This window comes from Lissotriton helveticus, chromosome 12, assembly GCF_964261635.1.
Source record: "Lissotriton helveticus chromosome 12, aLisHel1.1, whole genome shotgun sequence".
In the NCBI taxonomy this organism is placed as follows: Eukaryota; Metazoa; Chordata; class Amphibia; order Caudata; family Salamandridae; genus Lissotriton; species Lissotriton helveticus.
In genome coordinates, this window is record NC_136073.1 from 647,090,441 (window position 1) to 647,108,059 (window position 17,619).

At 45.8% G+C, this 17,619-nt stretch overlaps 1 protein-coding gene across 1 annotated transcript in view; it reads left to right on the top strand.

Annotated features, from left to right (window-relative positions):
• Positions 1 to 17,619, top strand: part of WDR59 (WD repeat domain 59) — an 885,758-nt gene that overhangs the window by 825,124 nt on the left and 43,015 nt on the right. Inside the window, exon 25 of the mRNA XM_078670030.1 lies at positions 616 to 758. Coding sequence (XP_078526156.1) covers positions 616 to 758 — 143 coding nt within the window. The remainder of the gene's footprint in view (positions 1 to 615; positions 759 to 17,619) is intronic.

A 17,619-nucleotide genomic window follows, 5' to 3' on the forward strand; every position in this document is an offset into this window, starting at 1 on the left:
TCGGAAGGAGTGTGAAGGAACCGGAATATGGGAATGCAAGGGTGCTTCAAGGGAATCTTTGCCTGGAGGCAGGGAAGCCTAGTTGGGCTTCCAACTTTTTTAAAGCACTGCTTCGTGCTGTGGAAGAGTGCGTTGATCCCCTTCCATATTGTCAGTGAAGTCCAACAAGACTTGAAGAGGGGGCGACTGTAGGTAATAGAGTAGTAAATACCTTGCACCTTTTTATGCTGCACTTTCTGTATTTGGTGGGTATCACAAACTCTTTTCCTGGGTAAAAGGTTTACCACTTCCTAGCAAAAGCATATCTAACGCAGGGTCACACAGCCTCTACATCTATGGACACCACACCTCTGTTAGGGCCCCACTATTCCTATAAGCCTCTGCAACATACATATTATCTGCACTTTAGGCCAATATGCCTAGTCTTTTTAATTACTGGATGGTTTAGAATTGTTGTAAATGCAAATATCTGCAGTTGGCTGCTTCTTAGAGAAAACTGGATTATTAATCAGTATTCAAAACAAAGGGAAGAAGTTGCAGTTTAGCTGGTCAGTCATACACCTCAATTTCACTGTAGGGTTTCTTAATGGTGTGTGCTTGTGTTGTTTCACACAGACTTCTTGATCCTGCCAACACCCCACAGTTTGATGACTTCAAGAAGTGTTACGGTGAGATCCTATACCGGTGGGGACTGCGAGAAAAACGGGCCGAGGTTCTGAAGTTTGTATCCACTCCGCCAGAACCCCACCGAGGTATTGGTGAGTATGTGTTGGTTCACACTACTTTTAGCAACCGTATGCTGGGAAGTAATATACCAACTTGTCCTCACAGAAGGGTGAGGTTGGGAAGGATATACAGAACACTGAATATCTTCGTAATAAAAAGGAAAACAGTATGAATGTGTTTGCTACCCATTATTTGCAAAACATTACTATACAGTTGTTAGACCTGGCATCTTTTGGCGTTTTTCCACGGCCTTTTTGTTTTCTGACCTCCTGGTTTTGACTCTGTTTTTGCTGGTTTAGGGAATTTGCTCACTTTGTCACTGCTGTTCAGTGTTAAAGTGCAAGTGCTCCCGTTGTAAATTTTATTATGGCTTGGTGTTTCCATGATTGGCATATTTGGTTTACTGGTGAGTCCCTAGCAAAGTGCACTGCGAGTGCCCGGGTTCTTAAATCAAATGCTGATGGTGGGCTTGCAGCTCTGGTTGTGCCACTCACTCAAGCAGCCCTGTAAAGGGTTGTCAGACCTGCCATTGCAGTGTCTGCGTGCAGTTTGTAACTGCGATGTCAACCTGGCAATTGCACCCACATGCCAGGCTATAGTCTTACCTGCTCTTACATGTAAGTCACCCCTAAGGTAGGCCACGGTACCCCTGTGGGCAGGGTGCGGTGTATGGTAAAGGTAGGACATGTACTGGTGTGTGCGACATGTCCTTTTAGCGAAATACAGTGTAGTTCGATTTTCACTATATAAAGGCTGTCTGTCCCATAGGATAGAATGGGAGTTTACTTATAACATCTTATAAGCATAACTTCCCATTGGGACAAGACGGGAAAATGGAGATTAGTATACCTGGACTCAGAATGTAAAAATGCATCTTTTAGTAAAGATGATTTTTATGTTTTGTGTTTGAAAATACCACTTTTGCAAAGTAGGTATTTTCTCACTTAGCCATCATGTGTGCCTCTGCTGGATTTGTGGATTGACTGTCTGGCTTTGGAGTGACAGGAGGTGGTAATGTCCATTCTCTTCAGACAGCCACTTGGGGGGTCAAGGTATGTCCTGCCTTTCCTGGATGAGTCAGGGCTGATCTGAATAGACCTGGGCTGCATTTAATATAGTGGGAGGAGATTTCTACTTTAGACAGGGCTGTCTCCACCTCCTGACGGGAATCTGGGCCAGAGAGGATCAGACTGGTTTGGACTAGGTCCCTGCCAAGAAGAAGAGCTGGAAGAGCTCCCAGGAGGAGTACTGCCCATTTGCTGTATTGTTGCTTTGGAGGTTGGCCTGCAGTTGCTGCTTCTGCCTTGGGCAGTGAAAGGACTGGACTGAGCTTTCTTTGCTTGCGCTGAGTATCTCCAAGTGTTTGAAGTAGAGCTTGCCTCCTGTTCTGAAGTCTCAGGGATCGCAAAGACTTCACCGACATCTGGGAACTGCTTCTGGAACCATTGTTTCAGTTACCACAGAGAGGGAAAAGTAACTGACTCTGTTGCTGGCTCTGTGTCCTGATGGCACAGCAGAAGGCACCGCCGCATCTCGCACTGCAACCCTGTCTCACCCACAACAGCCAATGCCGCTTCCACCATGACGCTGCTTGCACAGTGACATGTGGGCCCCGCTTGTCGCACCGCTGCGCTTCACTTTGCCGCCCTTGTCTCTCTGACGCTATCGCTGCCTGCTGACTTTTACACTTGTGACTGCATCATGACTGGGGGCACCACTCGTTAGTCTCATGACGCACCGCCTCATCACACACAGCATTCTGGGCCAACCGACACCAACTCCCACTAACCTAACCGGCTCTGTTGCTTGCACCGTGACCTGTCAGCAACGCAACAAACTCCACATTGCATCTCTGGTCTCACCGACGCAGCGGGACGACCCTGACGAGGCATTGAAGCTCTTTTTCGGCGAGTAGCACGCTACTCCTGAACCCATAAAGGATTAGTGGTGAAGTAGTATAGTAAAATATAAAAGTAATTTGAGCAGTGGATATGTTTGTAAGTGATTTCGATTGAGAAGGATAGTGGAGAGATAGAAGAGGGAAAAGGTTTGCATTTATATAGCGCTTGCTACCCCAGATGAGGTGTTGAAGCGATTTTTCAAGTGAGTAGCACGCTACTCCAGAACCCATAAAGGATTAGTGGTGAATCAGTATAGTGAAATATGGAAGTAATTTGAGCAGTGGGTATTTTCGTAAGTGATTTGGATTGAGAAGGATAGTGGAGAGATAGAAGAGAGAAAAGGTTTGCATTTATATAGCAATTGCTACCCCTGATGAGTTGTTGAATGTAGTGAAATATGAAAGTAATTTGAGTAGTGGATATGTTTGTCGGATTGAAAAGGGAAAATGTTTGCATTTATATAGTGCTTGAGCCCCCGGAGGAGGTATTGAAGCGCATTTTCAGTGAGTAGCAGCCTATTCCAGAACCCAGACGGGATTAGTGGGATTTAATCTAGGGAAATATGCATTTAATTTGAGTGGTGGACATTTTAGCTTTTATTTGGATTGAAAAGGAATAGTGGAGGGATAAAAGAGGGAAGGAAGAATATAGGTGGGACGGGTCTAGAAATATTTTTTCTTTAGTTTTTTGGGGGTTCATAGCAGTAGGAGTGGGCTTGGGACGAGTTAAGGTGGGTGGAAGGGTCGAGTCAAAGGTAAGGGTTTAGAAAGGCTTATTTGGGAGAATTGAATAGTAAAAGGTATTAGATTATGTAAGGAAGGATAGAGCAAGGAAGAGTCTAGAAAGGGTTATTTTGGGGATTATAGTAGTGGTATGAGTTTTGAGATGAATGAGAGAGTGGAGCTAGAGGGTATATTGATGAAGGTATAGGGTGAGAAACAGGGTAGTGCATTGAAAGAGTAGTAGAATGAGGTTTGAGATGAGCTAGAGTTAAGGCAGAAGATATATTGAGGGTGGCATATGTTAAGAAATAGGGCAGTGCATTGGATATGCTGATCTGAAAGAAACAGTTAGTTATAAATTCCTTACCTTAGAATTACCCCCAGACGTCAGAATGAATCCAGAAAGTTTTTTGTCAGCAGTACCCCTGCGCGTCGGAAGGTGGCGTCGGCCGACTATGCGTTTGGTGGTTGGCGTTTTGGTCGCCGGGATGACGTTGCAGAAGCTACCTAGACATCTCCCTAAACGCTGACATCAGTTCTTTCTTTTTCCGCGCCAGCCAGCGCAGATCTGGAGAGAGCAGTGCCTCCAGTCACTTTTTGACTGACTTTCTGGCGACTTTTGTCAACATCGTTTTTGAGTCTTCGACTCCTGGTGCACCTCAGGGTTGCCCGGCTTCAAGGCTTGCGGTTCCTGTAGCCAAATGATGTTGGTGATGTATCCGCACTGCGTGTGCCTCTTCTGCCTGGAGCGCGACCACAACCCCAAGTCGTGCTCCGACTGCCGGACCATGAAGGAGCCGTCCCGAAAGGTTCTCGAGGCAGAGCAGTCGACTCCGCGCCATTCGAGGTCCCAGTTGCGTAGGAGGTCGAGGAACCGGTCACGGAGCCACCATCATTCTTCATCCAAGTCTTCTCACTCCGGTCAGGTAAGTCGAAGCACAAGAAGAAGTCAAAGAAGCACCGTCGCTCTTCGACTTCTCCCCGTCTATCGGCCGACGCGACGAGGGATCCTGGTGGTGAGGCTCCGCGTGCGGAGTCCAAAGGGTAGAATCCGGGTTTCCCTTCCGGGACCTGGAGCGACCCCTGTCCAGCTTCGTCAATTTTACAAAGCGATGCACGCCATCTTTGGGCAGCCCGACTCCGCCGGCGCTCCTTCGGAGCCCTTGGACTCGGCTGGGGGCCCTGGGCCTTCGACGCTGGTGGCTTTGGCCTCGGCACCGCAGGGCCCCCTGGGGTCCTGGCCAGCATCCAGATCGGTGCTGGTCGACCTAGTTACACCAACCCTGCTTCCACCGGCACCACCCCCGTAGCCAATGCCAGTTGTGTCCCCAGCGGGCTGCGACCCCGGCCTCCATCCCGATGTAGACACGGAGCCTGACCGGCGTCGACAGATACTTTTGTGCCCCTGTTCTACCAGATTGGCAGCCAGAGGAGGGTGAGGAGGACTGGGAGGGGTCTGTAGACCCTTTTACTGACCAGTTAGGTTATGAACCGGACTGGAGAGAGGAACTGGGGGAAGCCAGTGATCTGGATACCTCACCAGACCTTGGCATGTTGCCTCCTCCTACCGTGGCTACGGAGGAGGGAGCATTTTACGCATTGGTGTTGCGTAGGGCGGCCGAGGCTCTCAGCCTCGAGCTGCCTACGGTGGCAGTCAGGACTAACCTCCTGAAAGAGGCGCTTCAACCGGCAGCTAGCTCTTCGGAGCCCCTGCTGCTGTTTAATGGAGCCCTGACAGACATCCTTTTGGACACCTGGTCCAGGCCCAATGCAGGGGCTCCTGTGGATAGGATGATAGTCTGACACCCCCGCTTGGCCCTGGGCGACCCCACCTTCCTCTCCCAACATCCCACCCATGAGAGCTTGGTGTTACAAGCCTCCACTTCCAAGGGTGCATTCCCTAATGCTCCATCTGATAGGGAATCCATGAAGCTGGACCATCCTGGGAAGATGTTTTCTTCCTCCAGCTCGGGACTGTGGTTGGTAAACACTGCATGTCTGTTGGGCTTTACAACCACTCCGGGTGGGATACTGTTGCGCAAGTGCTGCCTCAGAGCCCGGAGGAGGCCTGGGCCGTACTCTCTATGGCAGTTGCCGAAGGGAGAGATGCAGCAAAGTTTATCATCCGCTGTGGGCTGGATACCGCCAACTCACTAGGCAGGACGATTTCCAGGTCAGTAGCCCTTCAACACTATGCCTGGTTGCAGTCGACTGGTTTTTCAGGGGATGTCCAATCCACCTTTATGGACATGCCATTGCCTATTCGGTGACAAAGTAGACCATGCGCTGGAGCGCTTTAAGGTCTCTCAGGCTACCCGCCCGCCCAGAGCCACAGGTCAGCGCAAGTTGTTAAGCCCCAGCGTGGCCAGGGACATGGAATTATAAAAACTGAGAGGGACCCCTTATGCCAAAGGAATAGGGTACCATACGAATATGTAATCATAAAGGTTTCCTTTGGACAGCACTATGCTACCAACAAAGTATATTGCCTGACTATAGTCTCCAACTTCATCACTCAATCACATCCATTACACTCAGAATCGGAGAATAGGTCTGTATACCCAAGGCTATGTATATATCTTGAGTACCAGGTTAATAATATCTCTGGGCTTCAGGGGCAAACACCTCCTGTTGTCAACATGGCAGGTCCATAAATCACTTTCACTTTGTTGCAGACTGGGCACAAGCTACTTTTATATCCTTAGTTGTAGTTTTGTTGTGTGCCACGGAGGTATCACCTGGTCGGTCAAGAGGTGTGGCGTATGAATCAATAATAGCGTTCCCTAACAGTAGGGAACGGCCCTCTGGGCACAACGTAAAGTATCAAATTGATTTTCTAATGGTGATCCAAAGTTCAAACTTCAATAGTTAAATGACACTCTTGTAGTTTGTATGTTCATCTAATAGTTTTATTTATTTTCCAAGTATTTTCCGATGTTTCAAATCACATCCAAAAACATTTTGTTAGCAGACGTTGCATTTAGATCCATATATACATTCCTTTACGCAGCATCTTCCCAATGCATTTCGCGCCTATTACAGGCGCTTCGTTAGGGGAATTGGAATCATCAGTCCGTCCTTTCAGCATATGTAGTACGGAAGAGACAGGCGGGCGAAGCTGATGCATCTGTTAGCGTTCTCTCGCGCTCCTCAGTCCGCCCGGCTTGGCGGACTGAGGAGCGCGAGAGAACGCTAACAGATGCATCAGCTTCGCCCGCCTGTCTCTTCCGTACTACATATGCTGAAAGGACGGACTGATGATTCCAATTCCCCTAACGAAGCGCCTGTAATAGGCGCGAAATGCATTGGGAAGATGCTGCGTAAAGGAATGTATATATGGATCTAAATGCAACGTCTGCTAACAAAATGTTTTTGGATGTGATTTGAAACATCGGAAAATACTTGGAAAATAAATAAAACTATTAGATGAACATACAAACTACAAGAGTGTCATTTAACTATTGAAGTTTGAACTTTGGATCACCATTAGAAAATCAATTTGATACTTTACGTTGTGCCCAGAGGGCCGTTCCCTACTGTTAGGGAACGCTATTATAGGTCCATAAATCAACCATAGGGTGTATGCCTGCCAGCAAATCCTTATCATAGGATCGCGGCATGAAGTTCCGTGACCTTTACATCTTTCATCATAAAAGGAGCACGAGACGGGGGCAAGATGGCCGCTGAGGGTTGCAGTGAGTGAGTCGCACTCCTCTCTTCTCCACTGCCAAGCACTGTCTCAATGGAAATAGGATAATTAACCTATCTGGCCTGGTTACTTTATGCCTTTGTCTTATAGCACTGCGATACTCCCCCCCTGGGTGCAACGGGGAAAAGTTGTAATACGCACTGTCCTGCGTTTGAAAAAGAGGATTTCAGAGGCTGCCAGTTTGATATTAAAACTCTGGCTCAGGATGCCTCCTCGCCCGCAGCGTGGTCTCGAGGCCAAGGACGGCAAGAAACCGGCAGACATGGATACCAACAAGGGTCAGACGGCAAAGGAAAAGGAGAAAAATAAAGCGGAGCTGAAAGCTGCTGGATCTGGCCCCGGCATTTCTACTGCACAGAAAGCCGCCCTGAGCTTAAAGAAAGCGGTAACGAAGAGAAACGGAGCAGACAGCACCCCATCCGCTAGAGATGATGGGCTCGGTGCTAAACCCAAAACCAAGGAAAATGCGCTTCGGCAGCCCACAGTCTCAGAAAGCTTCGCAAATACTCCACCCTGCATTCCAGCAAGCAACAAACCCGCCGCGATCAAACCTGGCATCTCTGCGGATCCTAGCGCAGGCGGGGAGCCAGGTGCAGGAGCAGAGGCAGAGGCTGTACCCAGCGCCGGAGGAGTCTGCGTCTTCAGGTTAGATCCATGTCTCGTGGCCGGCGCTGGGGTCGCTAGGCAACCAGTAAGACCGGCAGGGATAGCAGGAAAGCCGGCAGCTGCAGTCATGCTGGGAGAGACCAGAGGCAGAGGCACGGAGTCGATGGCTGTCGAGGGTGAGTCAAGCGGACCTGCCGGGGCCGGGAATATGCGGGACATAGAGGCGCAGACACAGGCACAGGCAATGGCAGCGGGGCAAACGGCAAAATTGGTAAAAACGGTGAAAATGTGCACAAGCACAAATAAAGGAGTAGATAAGGAATTATTGGCTGTAATTGACAACCGAGCAATGAATACTCAGCTCCCAGATGATTTACTGGCTGGGATTCAAGGTCCCTCTGCGCTGGTATCAAGGCATGTGGGGTTGGGGGCAGAGACACCGGGGCAGAAGTTGGAGGCAGAAATGGAGGCCGCTGCTACTGCCGATGCGGGAGTCTCGCTGGTTAACCCCCGAACTTGGGCAGAAACCATGGATTTAGACACAGATGGGGGGATCAAATCAGGAGGTGAATCAGGAGGTGAATCCTCTACCTCAGTGAAAATCGGCCTTACTAATGGCTCAGCTTCTGTGGAGAGATTTTACTCTGTCGACGAAGATGCACAGTCACAGTCGTCTATGGGCCTAAGCTCAGATGTATCCACAGGTATTGACTCGGTCAGTAGTTCCCCAGCTAGGAAAACTTCACAGAGAAAACGCCTATCTAAAAGGAAACCTTCCACTGCAAGCAGTTCCACTGACCCTACTAAAAAGTTAGCTTGGGACTACTCCACCACCACCTTTTCGTTTCTGGAGCAGGACAGTCCAGCAACAGTAACTGGGGAATATGGCTCTGCTCAACCCTCTCAGCCTCCAGTCACGCTCGATCTTCTCTTTAACACCCTGAAACTAATGCAAACCGAGGCTAGAGGAGAGAGCAGGAGGGCGAGACAGGAGTCAAGGAAGATACAGAATAAGCTTAGAACTATAAGCAAAAGACAAGAGGAGACGGCAGAGAGAGTCGTACATGTCGAGGAAAGGACCAGTAAAGTCGAAGATGACTTGAGAGATTTGAGACTATACAAGGAAGAGCATCAAAAGGTGGCTGAGGACTTCAACTGGAAGCTGGAGGACTTTGAGAACAGGCAGCGTCGTAACAATATCAGACTGCTTGGCGTGGAGGAAGGTCTCGAAGGGGAGGACCCCAGGCTGTTTGTGGTGAATTTGTTAAAGGGGGCTTTTCCGGAGCTATCTAGTTGGCAGTGGGAAACTGAAATTCAAAGAGCCCACCGTTTCCCCTTGTTTCTTAAAAGGGGTCAGTCTCAGGCTGGAGCACCGGGAGGGCGTCCTAGGGCTTTGTTGATCTTTGTAGGGAATTTCCTCCTTAGGCAGCTGATCTTGGACAAAGCGAAGCCAGAGTCAAGACGCACCTATAACAATGTCACGTTCTTTGCAAGACCAGATTTTTGTCATGCCACAGTTGAGCGTAGATGGAGGTTGAGACAACTGATACCACATATTCAGGCTCTGGGCTCGGAGGCATATCTGCTATACCCGGCAAAATTGAAAATTGTGACCAAGGGCCAGTTTAAATTTTTCTTTTCAGAGATTAAGGCAAAGGCGTACATGCTGGAAGTACTGGGTTATAAGGAGAAAAGATAATGGATTTAAAGTTTGCTATGTTTGTCAAGCTGGTTGGCTGGCGGTGGGGAGGAGTAGCGGCTGCTGCTTCCCTGGCGTCCACATATAGGTCATTCCTGACCTATTTGCCTGTAGGGGGGGAGGGGGGAGGGGCAGTCTGGGGGGGTTCAGGGAGGTGGGAGGGAGGACGAGGGGGAAGAGGGGGGGAAATAAATGGCACACATTATACACAGCATATAATTTGAGGCAGTTACAGGTTTTGTACAAATGGGGAAAAAAGGAAGTGTTGGTTTTGGCTATGAGATGGGATTGGAACCTGGTGCTACTTTTTGATGTTTTCTGATGACCTGTCGAATTCTGTCATTTAATGTCTGTGGCCTTAACGATCTTCAAAAAAGGCTGCGTGTTTCAGCATTTTGTAAATCAATGACTCCTGATCTGATATGTCTACAAGAAACTCATGTGGAGGGAGGAAAGGGATTTTTGCTAGTACAGGCTGGTTTTAAAGTTCTAGCATATACTAAGCAAGCCTCCAAAACCCGTGGAGTAGCGATCCTGGGGAGAGGAGCAGACTGTACAGTATTTAGGAGTAAAGAGGATACCTGGGGTAGGTGGGCAATTATAGAAATAGGTTTTAGAGGTGCTAGGTTCACACTAGTTTCAGTCTATGGCTCAACATGTGATGACCCAGATATATTTCAATTTCTGGATCAGGAGCTCTCAACCTGGGCAGAGCCAATTGTCTGCTGCGGAGATTTTAACATCAGTCGACCAGCAAATATTGAGCTACAACTGAATCATTCCTATGCGGAGAGGAAGAAAAGGGTGCATAGGGCGATAGTAGACATGCACGGCATAATGCTCTTTCAGATGTATGGGCTAATTTACACCCACAGACAGACGGCGACACATTTTTTTCAGCTCCTCACAATATAACAGTAAGGTTGGATTATTTTTTAATTTCCAATGTATTATTATCTAACACGCAGATTAAGAAGTTACCCCGTTTGGTCTCGGACCATAACCCGCTATTACTGTCATTAAGTTTAAACGGGCTAGGTAGGAAACCATATAGATGGACATTTGAGCGAGCTTTGTTACTCGATGAAGATTATTGTACTCATATGGAAAAATGGATTAGTGAATTTTGGCTTAATAATCTGGGGAGCACTAGTAGTGCCTATATTTGGGATGCTTTTAAAGCGGGAGTCAGGGGAGAGACAATTAGTTTTTCAACACATAGACGGAAAAAAGAAAGAGAGATGTTCGATCAGCAAGTTAACTCCCTTCTGGATGCCGAGGCTGAGTTAAGTAGGTTAATCACGACGGGGCTCCCACTGGATCAACAATTGTTGGTGATCACGGTTTTAAAGGCGGAGATAGCAGAAAGAATTACTAACAAGATTGTAGCTAGCTACTTAATAAAGAAGGAGCAGGCCTGTGAGCTTAGCGAGCGGGTTGGCCACATTCTTGCTGTCAGATCCAGACAAAAAGCTAGCGCAGGGGACATTAAAAATATAGTTGATGATTCAGGCAATCTGATCTCTGACTCTGTCGGAATAAGGAATGTATTTTGTAAGTTTTACACTGGACTATATGACAGAGAGACCGAGGTTGATACTCATAAAATCAGGGAATATCTAGGAGATACTCAGCTCGGGAAATTAGGTTCGGAGGAAAATAGCATACTCGAAGCCCCTATAACGCTAGAAGAAATGTCTCTAGCTTTATCAGATCTCCCATCCTCCAAGGCTGCAGGACCCGATCTGTTACCGATCGAATTTTATAAAACCTTTATAGCAGTTTTTAGAGTAGAGCTACTGGATACATTCATTCAAGCCCAGAGAGATATCTCAATTCCAAAATCATGGGGTGAGACTGAAATTATAGTTATCCTGAAAAAAGGTAAACCCGGGGTCATATAGACCGATAGCCTTAATGAATACTGATGTAAAGCTCTATTCAAAAATTCTGGCCACAAGGCTGTCAGCTGTTATTGAAAAATTAGTTACCCCAGTCCAACATGGATTTATCCCGGGGAAAGGGACTACAGAGCATGTCAGGACCGTGATTACCTGTTTTGATGCCACGGAGGTTTCTGGCGCCCCTCTCTCGGCTTTATTTTTAGATGCCGAGAAGGCTTTCGATAGGGTTGGCTGGGAATATCTGTGGGTGCTAATGAGAACTATGGGGTTTGGCGACAACTTTATTAAAGCAATTCAGGTGCTTTATAGGGATCCAATAGCTAGAATTAAAATCAATCAGGAATTAACAACGGCAGTGCAGATTAAGAGAGGAACAAGGCAAGGTTGCCCTAGCTCTCCTCTCTTGTTTGCACTGTATATGGATCCGTACCTACGCAACCTTGATTCTAATCCCCGTATCCCCCCCATGTGTGCAAACGAGATAGTAATTAAAGTATTGGCATACGCTGATGATGTCGCGATAATTACTCCCGATCCTGAATTGGCAATAGGTGAAATAGAACAAGAAGCCCTAAATTTTGGCAATATTTCTGGCTACAAGCTTAATAGTGCCAAAACACAGATTATTAAAAATACAGCAGCCCAGTGTGCTGATCCACGTGTGGTCCCTGCAGCAATCTACCTTGGGGTTGAAATTTCGTCTAACCTAGGAACAATAGTTGAACAGAACATCTCCCCCTTATTAAAGAAAGTTAGTTCAGACTTGTTAAGGATAAATAATCTTAGGCTTACGTTAGTGGGCCGCACTAATATTATTAAAATGCTCATACTTCCTAAATTTCTTTATTTTTTTCGTACAATTCCTCTTCTTTTCGAGTCCACTTGGTTTAACAAGTTAGTCGATTCTTAACAGATTTATTTGGTCGCACGGGAAGACAAGACGGGCATATAAGTTTATGACTCTGCCAAGGGGCAGGGGAGGCTGGGGTGTTCCTGATTTTAGGTGCTACTATTGGGCAACGGTATTACAATATATTCAAGGATTAATTGGAGCAAATGAAGGGGACTTGAAAGTTAAAGCTGCATCAACTATGATTTATGCAATTGTTCTGGGCACAGACTCCGCAAATGCTTTTTTAAATTGTACAGATTCATCGTACTACAAACGTACACGATTCAAGACTGTGGCCGCAGCCTATAATGTATGGTCTGCAGTTGCAAAAAATTTCGGATTGGGGAGATTTAATAGGTATACTAGTTTGTACATGAATAAGTCTTTACCACCTTTAATTTTTTCGGATACTATCATGGCAGATTGGAACAGCAAAGGCATTAAAAATATAGGAGATATGCTAAACTCAGATGGTAACATACTTCAATTCTCAGATTTGATGGCTAAATTTAATATAGCAAGATACAGCTTCTTCAAATATTTGCAGACTAGGAGTTTCCTCTCAAAGAAAAAAGGTGGGGCAGGCGGATTTAACACAATTAACATTATGGAAGCAATAGCGCAAAGTGGGGCCTGCTCCATTAGGTATTTCTATGCCCAGTTGGTTGAGACAAAGAAGGACGATACTGATAGATTTGGTAACAAATGGGAGGGGAAATTAGGGACTTCGAGCGAGTCTTTCTTGAAGTCTCTGGAGTTAGGAGGGTCAGTATTTTATTCTGCCCCATTACAATCGCAACACTACAAAACGCTGTATCAACTCTATCATACTCCAGATCGCATAGCACAATGGGGTGCAACTACAGGGACTTGTTGTTGGCGATGTAATGCTATGGCCGCAGATAGTATACATATTTTTGCGACATGTCCCAAATTAAGGCCCTTACTAAAGGGTATTGAGACTTTTATGGCTCACACACTTGCCTTAAACGTGATTCTAACGCCTACAGTAATTATGTTGGGAGTTCGGGACTGCGAAGGTGAACATAGCGAATTTATATTTGTAGCAATGGCAGTTCTCAGGCTGTTGATTGCGAGAGTCTGGCTGGACCCTTTACCCCCGGGAAAACAGCAGTGGATTGCCTTACTATTAGGGACTTTTAACCTCGAAAAAGGTATATTTGGGAAAAAAAGGTAAAAGGATTAAGAGATGGGGAAGGAAAATTTGGGAACCAGTACATAGATGGAAGGAAAGGTTAAATGCAAATGTAGCTTGATGTATTACTAAGTTGTTCAATGGTCATTTTTCACCCTTTTTTCTTCTTTAGGTCCCGAAGATTATGCTTAGTATTATATTGATTTTTCTTGATAGTAATTTTGATTTATTATATGCATTAATTGTTTTCAGTATTTTGTATTCTGTGTTATGTGTGTGTCAGAAAAAACCCCAATAAAATTTTTATAAAAAAAAAAAATAATAAAAGGAGCACGAAATCATAAGAACCATATTTTTAGCAACAAAAGGTTTAACTTGAGGATATTCTACGCAGGCTCTTTGTACTAAGAATGTGAGGAGTACAGCTTTTGCTACTAACAGGATTTCTACATTACTTAACCTCAGATTCTATTTTTCCTCTTTGGGGCGTTTGGAGATCTGAGTAAGATACACCCTATGGTCGATTTATGGACCTCCAATGTTTTTGTTTTTAAAAAAAAACTTTTATTGGTAAATAAAATACAACAACAACAGGCAAGGCATTTAGATACAGTACAGGCGATCATGCGTCTTAGAGAGCGTTGCTCCAAATATTCAGGATAAGTCATACACTTATAATCCGTCGAGAGGGGGGGGGGGGGGGCAGTGGGGAAACAGTGCAGCACTCACAGTATTGAACAGTACATGGAACGTCGTTTAGGGGGATAAGGGAACATCAGGTAAGTCTTGCGGGGGAGTACAGATATTTCCACTATAGGCATTCCACTGAGACCAGGCTCTGCTCCATTGCCTAGGTCTACCCCTAGCCAGATACACCGTTTTCTCCCTAAACATGCACCAATCCATACCTTCCTTCCACACCAAGACAGTGGGCGACCTCTGGGAACCCCACAACTGTGCGATGTCTCTCTTAGCTATCATGTTACCAAGGGTCGCCCAACGGATCTGAGCCACAGTGTAATCATTCGGTTCCCACACATTCAGCAGGCAACGCCTAGCTTCAGGCCGCAACGACACTCCGGTAACTCTTTCCATCACCGCATGCACTCGGGTCCAAAACTCCGCCACCGCCGAACACTCCCACAGAATGTGGAGGAAGGTTCCAGGCATGCCGCAGCCACGCTTACACAACCCATCCAGAGAATAGCCCATTCGCACCAGACTCGGACCAGTAACATAGATACGGTGAAGGATCTTAAGTTGGACAAAGCGAAGACGGGTAGGAATGGCCACCTCCTTGGGCGACGACAATGCGGATTGCCAGTCTTCGTCATCTAATTCCAACCCATCATCAGTCCATACCGCTGTGAGACGCACAAGTAAATCAGTACGATTATTGATCAATTTTTTATAAATCAATGAAATCGTGCTGTCAGGGACATAACCGTCCAGTATACGGTCCTCTAGAGGAGAGGACTCAGGGACGTCGGTGCCTGCACCGAAAACCGACAGCAAGGCATGGCGCACTTGCACGTATCTTAAAAACTCCTTCTCTCCAAGCTCATATTCCGTCCTCAGCGCCTCAAAGGTTTTAACATTTCCCTTGGTCCAGAGGTCACCCACTCTACTGATACCAATCATGTCCCATTTCTCAAAACCTTTCGTTCTCCATAAGCAATCCAATCTTTCAGAGGCATACAACGGAGCCGCACAAGTCAATCTATCACCCCATCCCAAAGCCGCCTTCGCATCTCGCCAAACTCGCACAGCAATCTTAGTGGGCCCAGTTAACGTCCTGCAAATCCCTTTGGAATAAAGCGCCCTACTGTAATTCCCGCCCGGTAAAAGGTGTTTATCCATCTCGAAAGCCGGAGAAGGACCCGGTGCGTAAGTTGCATGGTTAATCGCACTCAATTGAGAGGCCCAATAATACCACTTGATGTCTGGGAAAGCGATGCCCCCATCGTACCAAGGGAGCGTAAGCTTGGGGAGAGCAATACGCGCACGTCCGTCCCAAAACAAACGACGCTGTAGGCTTTCCACCTCCCGAAAAAACCCGGAGGGTTAAGGATAAATAATCTTAGGCTTACGTTAGTGGGCCGCACTAATATTATTAAAATGCTCATACTTCCTAAATTTCTTTATTTTTTTCATACAATTCCTCTTCTTTTCGAGTCCACTTGGTTTAACAAGTTAGTCGATTCTTAACAGATTTATTTGGTCGCACGGGAAGACAAGACGGGCATATAAGTTTATGACTCTGCCAAGGGGCAGGGGAGGCTGGGGGGTTCCTGATTTTAGGTGCTACTATTGGGCAACGGTATTACAATATATTCAAGGATTAATTGGAGCAAATGAAGGGGACTTGAAAGTTAAAGCTGCATCAACTATGATTTATGCAATTGTTCTGGGCACAGACTCCGCAAATGCTTTTTTAAATTGTACAGATTCATCGTACTACAAACGTACACGATTCAAGACTGTGGCCGCAGCCTATAATGTATGGTCTGCAGTTGCAAAAAATTTCGGATTGGGGAGATTTAATAGGTATACTAGTTTGTACATGAATAAGTCTTTACCACCTTTAATTTTTTCGGATACTATCATGGCAGATTGGAACAGCAAAGGCATTAAAAATATAGGAGATATGCTAAACTCAGATGGTAACATACTTCAATTCTCAGATTTGATGGCTAAATTTAATATAGCAAGATACAGCTTCTTCAAATATTTGCAGACTAGGAGTTTCCTCTCAAAGAAAAAAGGTGGGGCAGGCGGATTTAACACAATTAACATTATGGAAGCAATAGCGCAAAGTGGGGCCTGCTCCATTAGGTATTTCTATGCCCAGTTGGTTGAGACAAAGAAGGACAATACTGATAGATTTGGTAACAAATGGGAGGGGAAATTAGGGACTTCGAGCGAGTCTTTCTTGAAGTCTCTGGAGTTAGGAGGGTCAGTATTTTATTCTGCCCCATTACAATCGCAACACTACAAAACGCTGTATCAACTCTATCATACTCCAGATCGCATAGCACAATGGGGTGCAACTACAGGGACTTGTTGTTGGCGATGTAATGCTATGGCCGCAGATAGTATACATATTTTTGCGACATGTCCCAAATTAAGGCCCTTACTAAAGGGTATTGAGACTTTTATGGCTCACACACTTGCCTTAAACGTGATTCTAACGCCTACAGTAATTATGTTGGGAGTTCAGGACTGCGAAGGTGAACATAGCGAATTTATATTTGTAGCAATGGCAGTTCTCAGGCTGTTGATTGCGAGAGTCTGGCTGGACCCTTTACCCCCGGGAAAACAGCAGTGGATTGCCTTACTATTAGGGACTTTTAACCTCGAAAAAGGTATATTTGGGAAAAAAGGTAAAAGGATTAAGAGATGGGGAAGGAAAATTTGGGAACCAGTACATAGATGGAAGGAAAGGTTAAATGCAAATGTAGCTTGATGTATTACTAAGTTGTTCAATGGTCATTTTTCACCCTTTTTTCTTCTTTAGGTCCCGAAGATTATGCTTAGTATTATATTGATTTTTCTTGATAGTAATTTTGATTTATTATATGCATTAATTGTTTTCAGTATTTTGTATTCTGTGTTATGTGTGTGTCAGAAAAAACCCCAATAAAATTTTTATAAAAAAAAAAATAATAAAAGGAGCACGAAATCATAAGAACCATATTTTTAGCAACAAAAGGTTTAACTTGAGGATATTCTACGCAGGCTCTTTGTACTAAGAATGTGAGGAGTACAGTTTTTGCTACTAACAGGATTTCTACATTACTTAACCTCAGATTCTATTTTTCCTCTTTGGGGCGTTTGGAGATCTGAGTAAGATACACCCTATGGTCGATTTATGGACCTCCAATGTTTTTGTTTTTAAAAAAAAACTTTTATTGGTAAATAAAATACAACAACAACAGGCAAGGCATTTAGATACAGTACAGGCGATCATGCGTCTTAGAGAGCGTTGCTCCAAATATTCAGGAAAAGTCATACACTTATAATCCGTCGAGAGGGGGGGGGGGGGCAGTGGGGAAACAGTGCAGCACTCACAGTATTGAACAGTACATGGAACGTCGTTTAGGGGGATAAGGGAACATCAGGTAATAAGTCTTGCGGGGGAGTACAGATATTTCCACTATAGGCATTCCACTGAGACCAGGCTCTGCTCCATTGCCTAGGTCTACCCCTAGCCAGATACACCGTTTTCTCCCTAAACATGCACCAATCCATACCTTCCTTCCACACCAAGACAGTGGGCGACCTCTGGGAACCCCACAACTGTG